We start from the raw sequence: 14,740 nt of genomic DNA, 5'->3' as shown, positions 1-14,740 counted from the left end.
ACATGATGAATGGCGACTGTAGAACGCAAAAGCCGAATCCCGGACATTTTGGGCGATCTCGAAATCCCGGGCAGACTCGTCACGGAGACTCACTAGTAGCCTAGCTTAGCTTTGCTGTTTAACTGCGCACTCTTACCAGTAGACGTGGCTTGGGAGTGGCCTCGTAGAGCAGTGAAGCAAGTGCATTCTGGGAGTTGTTGTCTTTCATCCACATAAGCCAAAAATACATTTTCTGGCTTTTCTCAGTCTAGAAAGCTCCAAATTCAAAAATAATTTCACATTTCTTCTACATAAATGACCCAATTTAAATACACATTCATCTTTCCAGAGGTGAAGTATCCCTTTAAGTGTCAGTGTAAGTCCAAGGCGACTGATATATTGTTAATTGTGATTAACATTTCCCATTAGTACATCGCTAACTGCACATTAAAATTTTCTTTCGTTCCTCGAAACGTGTGCGACAGCCAGCTTTCTGTCTCTTGTTTTTCTCCCCAAACGAAGAGCAGACATCTTGAAATCGCATGACTAGATGAAAATCACTCGTTTCATCCTGGTGACTCCCGTGTCATTAGAAATACACTAATCATGCTATTGATTCCTAATAGTGCAGTTTCCCAGTGGCTTCAGTAACCAAAAAACTCAAGGTGGTGGTGTAAATCGAGTAACAAGGCGACTTTTATATCATTAGCTGTGCTTAGCACTTTCAAAAAAAACTTTTCAGAAAAACTGCACTTGTCAAGCATGGGGTCTTATTTTGGAGATATCAGGATTAGGATTCACCAAATCCATTTTACTCGTAATTATCATGCGTATGAAGGCTGGAGTTAGTTGTACTGGTGATCAGTGTGAAATGCTTTCATTACACAAAATGTTGTGTACAACAGCCAACTTTCTGCCTCTCGTCTTTCTCCCTGCTTCCCCCGGTGAGCTGACACAGCTCCTCTGCGTTAGTTGCTTTGCGTCTAATAGGATCAGAGGGCTTTACGTTGTCATCTGATAAACCTAATCCTCTTGATAGCTGCGCTGCACCTTCTGAGCCAATTTGTACTCAATTAGCGTAATGAGGAAACAAGCGCGGAGCTTCAGGAAATGCATCAGCGTGATCGAATAATTGCAGTGTCTCTCGCCCAATCCCATCAAACATCAAACCGAGAACTCAAATCGTTGACAAGAAGTCACCTCTCTCCCGAGATTACTCTATGACTAGACCGAAAGCCTGGCTCCAACACCGGCTCATTGGAAAAACGTACCTGTGCCAACATTTTTGCAAAACACGTACCAGTTTCTAACAGAAATGAACACTAGAGGCAGTAAAACAGCAAGCACTTTAAATCGTTTTCACACACAATTATGATTACAGGGGCAGATTAGGAATTAATAAAGACTTGTTTCCACGCGGCTCCATGCACAACTAGATGTACCGCATGGCGGTACAAAATATGACCGCCGCTCAGGCCTGCACTGGCTTTCCACAAAAATAAATGACGTGGAGCAATTTGGCTGTATTGCGTGTTTATGTATATACCTAAAAAAAAGTAGTAGTATGTGCATGTCTGTCTGTGTGTGTGTGTATGTGTGTGTGTTTGTGTGTGCGCATGTGTGTTTGTGTGTGTGTGTCTGTGCATGTGGATTTGTATGTGTGTGTATGGGTGTGTGTCTGTGCGTGTGGATTTGTATGTGTGTGTATGGGTGTGTGTCTGTGCGTGTGGATGTCAGTGTGTGTGCATGCTTGCGTTTGTTTGTATTCCTGCATGTGTGTGTGACAGTATCATCCTAAACCAGCAACCCTTCGCTCAACAGCACCATCTACAGGCCGATGAGTGTACAGTCACTAAATGTGCACATAAATTAATTTATTTTATACCCCCCCATGGATGAAATTCTACGAAACTTAGCATACCCCCAGAGGATGTAAAGTTAATCATACACATGAAATATGGTGCAGTTCTGAACATCTCCACTGAAGATAGGGGCGATTAAAGCAGAATAATATTGCATTTTCATTTTTTATGGGAGGGGCGCAAATCACAAATGAATGATTATGGGCTAGGTTGATGTGGGCCCTTAAGAGCAACATACCATAAAAATTTCTTCATCCTCGGTGCCACGGTTCAGGTAGTTATTTAGGAAAAACTGCATTTTTTGGGTTTGGGGGGGCCCAGCGTGGGGGGGGGAGTGGCCCCCGGGGACCAAACGAAATTTTTCCGTAAAAGTCTAGTGGGGCTACATGCCCACCAAATTTCATGTTCCCCGGTGTTTCGGTGTCCCTGGTATCGTTGACGGAAAATTCAGTAGATTGACGGGAAAAAAAAACAAAAAAACTTTGACAAAACCTATATGACCGCTTTCGCTAGCTACTCTAGCGGCGGTCATAATTATGTTATGACCTCAAAACACTTTTTTTTTCTTTTTTTTTTTTTTACCATAGTGCATGATTTGTAAAAAAAATATATATTTTGGAGTTTGCATCACTTAACCAGCTCCATATATTCGGTTTTACAGATGTAGATGTAGTTTCACAGCTCGGGTACGAATCCTGTGAAAGACGATAAAAGAGCTCAAAGACAAGAGTTCAAAAACAAGCTAAAATGCCATGGTTACGATTGTATTTTTATGTCACATTTGTGAGCACATTAACGCAACGTATTTTTCATAAAAAAAAAATGGCTTGTGGTTAGTGGTTCTCAACTGGTTATCCCAACACCCTACCACAATTGTTTATTGTACAAAATTGAATTGACATATTCTATCTCTGCACATGGTTGCTATGCAGTCACTTGAGTGTTAAGGTTTTTTACATGTGCCCAATCAAACTCTAGAGTATTTTAACGCAATTTGATTTTACTCGGAAGAAGTTGGTCAAAATGGTCAAGTGGTGTTTGAGTTAACAATGAGTTGATACTCTAGAGAGTCTGATTAGGCTCATTGCCTCTGATGTAAAAAAATATATACGTAGGAAGATAATTAGCGATAAGCAGGAGGGATGAATGACTGGACAGATTCCCATTCCTTTCTAGGAACTCAGGGATCTTGTGCACGTGAGCTGTCTAAACAGCTGTCTAGCTTCTACAGTGAAACTCCAAGCTTTCCAGGTATTTTCTAATTCCGACCATTCGCTAGTTCTGATCACTAAATTGTCTTTTGAGGATTGACTCTTGCTCCATGAGACTTAAACATCTATCTGGCAACGTGTACGCAAGCATATGGTTAAAGTCAGTCTTAGCTTGAGGTCTTTCATGCGTCGTGGCTGGTTTTGGCCATGTGCACTGGCTTTAACATTTGGCTGAGCCGAGGTTTGATAGATTTCAGTGAGATCTGAGAGGTGTTCGCAGTCCATTTACCAAGATTTTAGACCATTTCTTTACCCTTAAAGGGATACTCCACTTTTTTCGGAAATATGCTCATTTTACAACTCCCCCAGAGGTAAACAGTTGAGTTTTACCGTTTTAGAATCCATTCAGCCGAACTCCGGGTCTGACGGTACCACTTTTAGCATAGCTTAGCATAGATCATTGAATCTGATGAGTCCAGTAGCATTTCTTTCAAAATGACCAAAGAGTTTCAATATTTTTCCTATTTAAAACTTGACTCTTCTGTAGTTAAACCGTGTACTAAGATCGATGGAAAATTAAAAGTTGCGATTTTCTAAGCCTATATGACTAGGAACTACTCTCATTCCGGCGTAATAATCAAGGAACTGTGCGGCTGTACCATGAGTGCAGCAGGCGTAATGATATGACGCAGCGCCTGAAAATAGGTCTAATAGGTTAGACAAACTTAGTCCCGGTCACGTTGGAAGAAGTTACCGAGCTGGGGACTATTTTCAGGCGCTGCGTCATATCATTACGCCTGCTGCACCCATGGTACAGCCACACAGTTCCTTGATTATTACGCCGGAATGAGAGTAGTTCCTAGCCATATAGGCTTAGAAAATCGCAACTTTTCATTTTCCGTCGATCTTGGTACACGGTTTAACTACAGATGAGTCAAGTTTTAAATAGGAAAAATATTGAAACTCTTTGGTCACTTTGAAAGAAATGCTACTGGGCTCATCTGAATCAATGATCTATGCTAAGCTATGCTAAAAGTGGTACCGTCAGACCCGGAGTTCGGCTGAATGGATTCTAAAACGGTAAAACTCAACTGTTTGACTCTGGGGGAGTTGTAAAATGAGCATATTTCCGAAAAAAGTGGAGTATCCCTTTAATGGCTCATCCTGGTTCTGTACTGCATAAGATTCACTAACGCTGACCCAAAACAAATGCAGTGATTGGGCATCTTCAACGTGTTTTAAGACTTCATTGAGATCAGAGCATTCATTAGGTCTTCATTAGGCCCTCTCCCTATGATTGAGTACAACATACAAAGTGAGATTTTAAAGACTAGTGTCTAAAAGCCTTAGAAGCTTAACCACGCTTCATATTGTCAGATCAATGTTTCTAATGTATACTTAATAGAAATTATTGTTGTGGCTATATTTGATGCAAAACTATAGTTGAGAAATATTCCAAAATTGTAGGTCGTCATTTACAGCAGTTGCACTGGCCATTTGCAATAAGATCAATTGCATGGATTCCTTTGAAAGCGAGCGAGTTAATCTTGTTCCGAGGTCATATCTCTTAATAAGCACCGATCACTCCTTAGTTTGCCTGCGTTAACTCTTTAATGAGTTGTTAAATGAGTCTGCTCTCATGTCGTTTGCTTTAATTACTCGGCTGATTATTCCTCATGCGATAGTATTGAGTATTTACTGTAATACCTGCTGTGAAGCATGTGGTTTACATAACAATCCAACACGTAATCTATGTGCCAGCGGTCAATGTCTGATGTAATATTATAATAATTGAAAATGTATAAATATTTGATAAAATAATTTGACAATATTTAATTTAATTTAAACATTAGTTAAGTTATATTTTACATTAGTTAACACATTGGTTATATTTTATAAAAAATATATAATTGTCAATGAATGCTTTTCAATTAACAATCTTTTACTTTACTACAGGCATCAGTGGAAACTTTCAGTTCATCCTTTTGTCTTTAAAACAATTGAATTTTGTAAAGCAAGGAGAAACGGCTTCATTAGTGTTGCCCTCCTCCTGTGGGGTGAATTCAAGCTCCATTTAGAGCAATTACTTGAGCAGAAACCGTCTGTCAATCATTCTTAAGGGGGAAGAGTCCCAATTAATGAGCTCCTGTAATCCCTTGCTATTATTTCCCTCCTGAAGAGACACACACACACACACCAGCTCTCTGTCCAGCGGAATCCACTGGAGAACTTCCGTGCATTCGTATATGTTTTCATGCTTAAAGTGAGAGATATCGAGGTGGGTTGGGACGTACAGTAGCAGACGGAGGCGTGTTCATCACCCGTATGTGACCCGCTGCAGGCAGAAACAGGTGGATGTGGGTCAGACTGGAGACGGAGAGCGCAGGGAGCATCTCGTGTCAGAGGTATGTCCCGTACCGCGGTAACTCTGTCCTGAGGAAACTTTCTTCTTGGGGTTTGATAATAGAATATAACGTTTATATATGCTGTAATATACATGTACTTTTAAAACTGTAAGATGTGATATGATACCCACGTGTACATACATTACAATGAATGTTTAATAGATATTATTATATAATACATTTATTTAATGGAAAATATTTATTAACAATTTTAAATATGTCGTTTTACTATAGAAACTCAATTTTGGGGGGGTTACACATTTCTATTTGAATCTAAAATATGTATTTAGGTTTATTGGAGAAAAGTTATTAATTTTGCATTTGTCAGATTATCAATATATTATAAACAAATATAAATGTTATGTTAATGTTAATAAAAAACATTATTTGAATGCAGATACTACAGTATATTGTTTGTTGTTGTATGCTGTGATATATTTATATTAATAAGTTGTTGAATCTTTTTGGTCATTCAAATATTTACACATTAAGAAATTTGCTTGGGGAAAAAACTGCTGAAAGTGAGAGGACGTATCTTTTTTTGCAGAGTATATAAATATTAATTGGCACCAGACCACATTAATAAAACTAATATTAATGAAGAAATGGACCTGAAATGCCTTATTTAGTGCACTTGTTGATTTTAGTCTCTTTTTGCTGTGTCCAACAAGGTAAAACCAGTGCGTTTTGGATTCCTCCATCAGATCAAGTGGTTTTATCAGTTGGACGTCCTCATTCCAGCATTCAAATGCATTTGTCACTGGACACCATGAACATGGTGGATGACAGCTGTCTTTCGCCCAGTAACTTCCACGAGATGGTCAAAGCAGGGGGTGCGGCGATGGGCACCCGTGTCCACAGCATAGATGTCATCCTGGGCTTCAACAAGGACCAGGACCCTTTGCTCAACCCTGGAGGCAATGCTGTAGCACACAGAGTTAGAGGGGATAGTGTTGGAGATCCAGGGAAGCAGGATTCACAACACTACGGGCACCTGCCAAGCCTCAGGGACGACTCAGAGCAACCTGCGTTTCATGGTGAGTCCTACATGGATGAAACTAGTGTTGTTGAGCCATAAATGGTGTTTATTGCATTACATATCAAGTGCAATTACTACCTAGCAAGCTTCCTGTGATGGTTATAACACTAAGACACACTGTTCCTAAACACAAACCAAGTTCTTATACTGAGACTTCCTGTTGATTTCAAGGCGACAGTGGCTATGCGCCAGGGCATTAGCATCAACCGTCACCAAGCGTCACAGACCTAAACGAAAGTCTGACACGTCTTTCACGTAACTTACAAAACCAACCCTAGATAGATTTTGTTACTATGCCATTCAGAGTGTCCATTAACTCGTTTGTAGAAAGATGGACACTCTATAAACTGATAGGCACTCTATATTTTGACTATTTGACTCATAGTGCAGGAGATGATTCACCTCAGATCACCAAAAATTACTTATATAAAGGAAGAAGATTGTTTGGCATGCAATAAGATTATAGCTCTTATAATTTGGTCTTGGTGATATAAAGGGAGAAGATTGTTTGGCATGCAATACGATTATAGCTCTGATAATTTGGTCTTGGTGATATAAAGGGAGAAGATTGTTTGGCATGCAATAAGATTATAGCTCTGATAATTTGGTCTTGGAAGAATCTTATGAGGTTGAGATTTCTTTTGATCACCGATTGCTTAACGGGAAGCAGGAGACGTCCATTTGTCTTGATTTCAATCTCATTGGTTTTTAGGAGAAACACTTGCGATATTAAAGAGATCTTGTGTTTTATGGGACGTTTCTGGCTGTGGTAAAATGCCAGACCTAATTGAGTCCAAATATGACAGAGCAATCACATTTTCACTTTACAAGGCCCTTTCAAACCTGGAAATCATTTGGCAAGGGGGCTCATCACTGGTTCTCATCCCCTTGTGGAATTCCCATAATCTTCTTCTATCTTGAACAAGATTGCACAACTGTGCATGCCGACATAATCATTTTTCCATTCTGCGCCAATTTTTTCTCATAATCCATCATGCTGCTTTGTCCTGTGATGAGAGAATCTCTTGCATGACCCAGAGTTGAATTGTCTGTTATCGTGACTCAGAAGAGACAAGTTCCTTTTGAATGGTTTGGGCCTTTGAGATCGATTGTCCTCATTTGACAGGAGTTGCCAGCAAGTCTGAGCTTTTTTTTATTGGGATGTCTTGAGTCTGACAGGCAGTGTGGTGATCCTTGAACCAGGATTGACCCACCACCATTGTGCAAGTTCAGTCTATTGCCTGTTAATGATGCTAGCTCGGCTAACCCAGAACATTTGTTCTTGCCTGATAATTAAACCCTGTCCTTCTAATGTTGCCAAAGTGAGTGGTGTTTTAATGCTTTGTTTTCTTGTAATCAATGTTTTGAGGAGTGTTAACCACTCTAGATAACCTAAAGTGAAAGTGTATTCAGGCAGTCAGAAAGGCTATGTTCATTAGCATACACTTTTCCTAAAGTGTGGACTTACTGTGCATTGATTGGAAGGACTGTCACCCCGGGAAGCTTAAACCTGCGGTTAAGTGTCCTACTCAAGGACACAATGATGATAGAGAGTCTCTTCACTGTCCAGTTCTTGGTTGATCTTATCTGGGATTAAACCTGTTGCATTTGAGCTACTAGTCAAGCAAGGATATTAACATGTTCTGTTCACTTGCCGTGCACGTGTTAGCAGTATATGCTCCTTGGGAAACTAACCCATGACCAGGCTCACAGGGAATCTGCACAGAACTCTGCAAAATGTTCTGCAGATTTCCACATACAGTCATGCGTTTAAAAAAAACATTCCTCACTCCAATGCTTTTAAAAAATATATTTTGGCAAATTTGATTCTGCTTGCAACTAACAAATAAGAGTGTAGTGCTATTTATCATTGTTTAACACATTTTACTTTCTTTAAAAAAAAAAAATCCATTTGGCAGATTTCTGCAGATTTTCAGCATTGAACATGTGAAAAAAGTCTGCAGATTCCACCTTGGGGCATTTCCGTAACTTTAGCATTGCTAGCATTATGCACAACTAGTTAAGCTACTTGATTCCATCACCAATTTAATGTTCACAGCTTCCACTACTTGGCTTGCATGTCCACCACAAAACTGCAGCTATTGCTAATGTTCCCTTGTTTAGTCAGCACATGTTCAGACAGTAGTACTTAGAGAGTATGCCAACAACATCTTGTAAGGCAGAGTGAGTGCAGTAGACGAGTTCACCTGTCCTGACGACCAGCTTTTAATTGAATTAGCTTTCCAACTGCAAGTGTGCCTCTAAAGTTCACCAAGATAAAGCTTTTCCTAGAAATGCGACCTTATGTTGAGGACATGGGGGTAGAATCAAATGAAGCCCTTAGGTAGATTAGGGCCTGGTCTATGGGGAAACCATCAGGAGAATTAACAGGCTACATCTGTTCTACTTGGATTACGGGACGGGAGATCCTCAGTGAAAGCTATGCCTACCACTGGTGACAATAAAACTGCTCTAGTCCAAGTCTGTGTATTACAAGAGCTTTTGGCCAGGAGTATTATGGGATTAGGATCTCAGTTTTGGAAATACCATATCAGTAATGAATTTACATGTAGTCACTATCCGTAAATAACTGAGATCATATTAGTCATCTTGTCACTACTCAATTTTATTGCAATGTGAAATTGCTCAAGTGGGAATGTTTCATTCACTAAGTTCGTACTGCAGTTCTGTCGGAAAATCATGTGAAAGTCTAACGTGGACTGTCAAGTCATGTGTTTTGTTCTTGTGTCACCTGTGGCTCTAGATGCTGATATATTCTCCAACAAGTGTGACGGGGAGTTGGGCGACCTGCGGAAGTCCATCGAGAGTGACAGCAAGTCTCCGGACTCGGCCGATGGGGAGCAGCCCAAGAAAAAGCACCGACGCAACCGCACCACTTTCACAACCTACCAGCTCCACGAGCTTGAGCGAGCCTTCGAGAAGTCCCACTACCCTGATGTTTACAGCAGAGAGGAGCTAGCCATGAAAGTCAACCTACCTGAAGTTCGAGTTCAGGTGTGTTTTAATAATTTTGTGAAATTAAAAGGATCCGTTTCAGAGGAGGCTATACCTTGTCTCTAGTTGTGTTTCGGAAACTGATATGCGTTTCCGCATGAGATGCTGGTGTTCTGGATTATCCTCACCTAGGTGCTCAACCACAGTCTTGCTGACCAGCTTGCTTTAACTTCTTAACTAGAAAGGCCACATTAATTGGTCACTTTACGCAACAAGAGCCAGATTATCCTGGAAGACCATCATGGTCAAGCAGCTTCATTGGGAAAGACCAAGCTGCAAAGCAACACTAAACAACATTCATGCTGATCTCAACTGTTCTTTTCAGTAATGTTTCTAAACATGATCCATGGCTTAAATCGAACTTTGGTTGTTTCCCACTAAGTTTGGGGAAAAAATAGTTTTGCACAGATGCTTTCTGTGGAACACCATCTTACTGGCATAGCACTACCACAACTGATTATTTAAATCTGTTTTTGTCCAGGTTTGGTTTCAGAATCGCAGAGCCAAATGGAGGCGACAGGAGAAAATAGACGCCAGCACCATGAAGCTCCATGACTCTCCCATGCTCTCCTTCAACCGCCCGCCCATGCACACCACCATGGGCCCCATGAACAACTCGCTTCCCCTTGACCCTTGGCTGACATCCCCTCTATCTAGTGCCACTCCAGTGCACAGCATCCCAGGGTTCATGGGTCCTACACAAGGATTGCAAGCGGGCTATCCAAGTCACGGTTTCCTCAGCCCACCCCAACCCATGGCCCAAAGCATGCAGTCCATGGCACCACCTCCATACCAATGCCCTCCTCCCTTCACTGACAAATACCCTCTGGAGGACATAGATCAGCGCAGTTCAAGCATCGCTGCTCTGAGAATGAAAGCAAAGGAACACATCCAGTCCATGGACAAAACCTGGCAACCCATGTGCTAAGACAGGGTACATCTCTCTTTGACCGTGGGCCTTCATGTTTCTTGGTTACTAATTGGTACTGAAGGTTAATCAAGAACCATGTTTCTTGTATTGGATGGTTATCTTGTTCTTCAGTTCAGAAAATGTTGGGGCACCGAAATGGCGCTAATTGAATTGTGTGCCATTTATTTATTTTATTTTTGCAACTGGATGTAAAAAAAAAAAAAAAGCTTCCAAGAAAACCAGCAGTGATCTGATGAAGAAATTCTGAATGAGAATTTCTCGAATTCTGTCCATATATGTATTACATAAAGCACACAATGGCATGTTTAACTGTCCTAACAAGTTTAATTGTTTCGAAATGGTTTCTAGAACCAGAGTTACTGAAATGTGAATATGACGGTGTGTTTAGCATCACATGACCTCTGTCTGCAAATTCACACTTCCTCCTTAAGGACTGGTCCAAATGTTTGGGTTGACATAGAAGATAAATGTGGTCAATTGTCGGAAAAGACCTCTCACACAGGGAGCTGATTCATTTCGAGCAATCCCTCATTTTGATCACAAAGGAAGGGACAGGGACAGAAATGATTGGTTTGGGGGACAAATTTGTACGCCTCAGTGTTCATTAGAGGCAAAGGCTTATTGGCAGACCCATCTTCTGTACGTGCAGAAGAGCAGAAGGGGAAACTATCTGCCGTCACCCGACCATGACTCCCCCTTTGTTTGTGCCAGCTGATCCAAGTCTGATCTTTGTTTTCACTTTTTTAGAGGAAAGACAATCAGAGACTGTCACTCTAAGAAACCAGTCAATATGATTTTTAGATAAAACACCATCAATGTGCTTAAAAGGGTCATTTCATGATTACTAAGAGAATAATTTACCATCAAAACAGACCTGGCTTCAAAGGACCCCAATTGTGATGTCATGTCCCACAAACACGGAAGTGGAATTCACTGCTTATTCTTGAAAGGAAACTCACTCAGTTCATGTTGCCAGAGTTTTTGTAGCAATAAATTGTGTAGTTGTGTTTGACTAATAAAGTTCTGGATAATAAGATATTGACTCCCATGAGGAAGAGTATTAAACTTTCGGGATGATTCAACTGACAAAACTATGCTTACTAATAATGTTTTAAGTTTAGTTGTGTAAGGATATTGAAGATGAAGAGTTATAGATGTTTTTTCGTTGTTTATCACAGTTCTGTATGGGGCAATCTATGATGTTTTGGTAACTTGCACAGTTCGAACATTGAAAAGCCAAAGTTAGACAGCAAATATGACAATCATTAATATGAGTGTGTGCGTGTGTATGATGTTATTTCCGATGTTTACGATGTGTCCTAGATGTTTTCACAGTTACATTTGAACAGATGAATGAATGTCCACAAATGTTCTTAAGAATAAAACAAATCTAGTTTCTCAGAGCTTTGCTGTTGACTCATCCATTCCTGAAAAGGTTGTTTATTGTTTAGAAGTCCATGTGGTTGAACTATAGGAAAGACTGTCTATTTCATCGCCCCCTCCTGTCTCTGTTTCTCCTGACCGGTGGCGCCAAGCCAGCCTGTTAGGAAGATGAGGTTCCAGTCAATCAGCCTGGCCCGGGAGGGGGTATTGGCCCCAGGCGCTGCTGTAAAGGCACATGTTCAGAGTGCCTGGTGCTCGGCTGTATTCATGATGTGTGAGCAATGCTCTTGGACAGATGGGACACTACAGGGGCCATCTGGGGCCCCCAAAAAACATGTGCTGGGAAAAGAGCAAAAGGGGTGTGAATGTGTGTTCTTTCCTGATATCACATGATGTTTAGCACAGTCCAGAACGTGTGGACTTCACTTGCATTGGTCCAGATTTTGCATTTATACATTAGTAACTAGTGTATTAGTACCCTTGCAACATGTAAAGCATTCTGAACACTTGCGTAGCAATGCCATGGTATAGTGTTTTACATGTGTAAACTCTACTTTAATGTACTACTAATGTTAAAATCTGGTTTCAGTGAAAATGCATTAAACAGATGGCATTAATCTTCGTGGGAATATACTCCTTACCATCTGTTTTGCTGCTATCCACAGTAAAAAAAAAAAAAACACACACACACAAAAAAAAAACAAGTACTGTGGCTGAACTTTATGGTCATCAAGGTAGGAAGTATTAGCTATTGCGCGGATGGGAACGGAGGGTGGGAAGGCTGCTCATCAAGGTTAATGATGGAGAAAATCCCCCAATTAGAGCTTTTTCCCGCAGGCCAGGATGAGTTCAGTGCAAGGATTAGTGCCCAGGCTGAGACCGAACAGCCACTGACCGCTGCACATCTTGGCACACGGGTGGCTGGGTTGTGGGTAGGCATGCGTTCGGCTGGACTGGCACAAAGGAATCATGGGAAAGCAGCAGTTCATCCACTGCGAAAAGCTTTGTTCGCCAAGCTGAGGGAAATCTGCTGTTTTTCCACTCTCATGCATTGAATGTGGGTCAGTCTGTTGTGTTTAAGGTCCATTTTATAATCTCCCGTTTGGTTCACATGTTTGAGTGACATATATTATTCTGGTAGGGTACAACAATAGGAAGCACCAAATACGAGTAAAACGAGTGTGCCAAGTACGGTGTGTCAGAGAGTAATTTCAGAGTCGTCATCTTATATTCGGAACAATACGGTAATAAAAATGCCAAAAAATGCTCCTCATAGCTTTACAACATTTCAAATCCCTCAGTTCTCGCCATCTCCGAAAAGCCAAGCTAATGTTGATTCTTGTTTTATTACGCGCTCTGTCACGTTCTCTTTTTGCCGGCCAACTCTCCTCTGTTCGGTTTTTGTTTAAAAAGGGTGATTTAGCTACTCCATGTCAACCTTTCTCACTCATTGTGACAACTCCCACACCATACATGCATACAAAAGTAGCTGGAGCAACTTTTCTCTATTTATGGATATATGATGAGACATGCAAGGACTTGTGATGAATGTATGCAATTTCCCACAAAAACCATCCCAACAGGTCTAAAATATAAACACTTATAACAGTGAATCAGGGTAAGACAAAATTTATTGAGTATTGATTAGGGGTGAACCGGTACACAGAAGTCACGGTTCGGTTCATACCTCGGTTCAGACATCACGGTTCGGCACGAGTTCGGTACAGTGAGGAAAATAAATTACTTAAGCCTTGTATTTTTTAAATAAGTTTTATTAATAAAGTAAAGGTATAGAACCAGTTTATTTGTAGTGCACTGACAATAGTTTTATATAATTAGTTTATTAATTAAATTAGTAAAAAGACAAAAAGACCTTGAGATATGTTTGGTAATTGTACCTGAATGAATTGAGAATGAATTTGCTACATTTCAGATTAATATATTTGTTTTCCTTAAAATTTTAATTAACACTAACTTAAACACTTTGCAGTTTGAATGATGTCTTGTATAAACAAAATGACAGAGTATGTTTTTATGTTTCCACTGTTCGATCGCGCCTGCGCCTCACACACACACACGCACACAAATATAAGTAAACACTTTGCGACTTTTCGATCGTGCCCACGCCTTTCTCTCTCACACACACACACACACACACACACACACACACACACACACACACACACACACACACACACACACACAACATATTCCAGCCCTATGATTCCAGCATTGCAATCTTTACATCGCAGCCTGCTTCAGAGCTAAGGCGGAGCTACAGATTAGGTGTCCCTAAAGAACCCGCGTATCTAACAGTAGCTCCGCATTACATTAATTAATTTGCACGTGAGTTTTATTTATTTTTATACCGTTTATTCTCCGTGTAAATTTATGCACCGAACCGTGATGCCTGTACCGTTTCGGTTCAATACGAATACATGTAACGTTCCACCCCTAGTATTGATGGTGTATTAACTTATTTAAATTGTGCTAATTTTGAACCAGAAAGTTGCACAGTGCACCTTTAAATGCTTGTTTATGCAAGTAAAGCTTAAAACCTTGCAGGTCCAGGACTGAAAATTGCTAAAAATGCCTCATGAACTGACTGGAAAAATGTTGCACAAATTTTTTTTTTTGTCACACATCAGGTAGCAAGATACATAGACCAAAGGTTAATCCATGACCTCAGCTCCTAAGACGATTTCCTCTGAGCGATGCACGCTTCTCAATTTCAAAGTCACCGTACTGATGCGTGTGATGTTTACCATCTAATCTACTATAAGACTGATTACAGATGCACAGTATAACGTTCACAATATCAGTGTTGGGTTATAATATAGGACAGTATATTCCAAACTAGAGTTCAAAACAGTTAACCATCTTTTATAATGAAAATTTGCATTAAAAATCAAGTC

General features: G+C 40.5%; 1 protein-coding gene across 2 annotated transcripts; it reads left to right on the top strand.

The window, feature by feature from the left end:
* Positions 1–5,216: 5,216 nt before the first annotated feature.
* Positions 5,217–12,491, top strand: rx1 (retinal homeobox gene 1). Of its 2 annotated transcripts, none has more exons than XM_084415539.1 (4): positions 5,217–5,457; positions 6,129–6,494; positions 9,261–9,511; positions 9,993–12,491. In XM_084415539.1, the coding sequence occupies exons 2-4, from the start codon at positions 6,206–6,208 to the stop codon at positions 10,437–10,439; spliced, it is 987 nt and encodes a 328-aa protein (XP_084271665.1). In that variant the 5' UTR covers positions 5,217–5,457; positions 6,129–6,205; the 3' UTR covers positions 10,440–12,491. The 2 variants fall into 2 exon arrangements, with proteins under 2 accessions (XP_084271665.1, XP_084271666.1); XM_084415540.1 differs by having other exon boundaries at positions 5,240–5,457; positions 6,162–6,494; positions 9,993–12,452.
* The last annotated feature ends 2,249 nt before the right edge of the window (positions 12,492–14,740 follow it).

This window comes from Rutilus rutilus (genome assembly GCF_951802725.1).
Source record: "Rutilus rutilus genome assembly, chromosome: 8".
NCBI classification, from domain to species: domain Eukaryota; kingdom Metazoa; phylum Chordata; class Actinopteri; order Cypriniformes; family Leuciscidae; genus Rutilus; species Rutilus rutilus.
The sequence above is the reverse complement of the archived record's forward strand: the minus strand, read 5'-3'. Positions and strand labels throughout refer to the sequence as shown.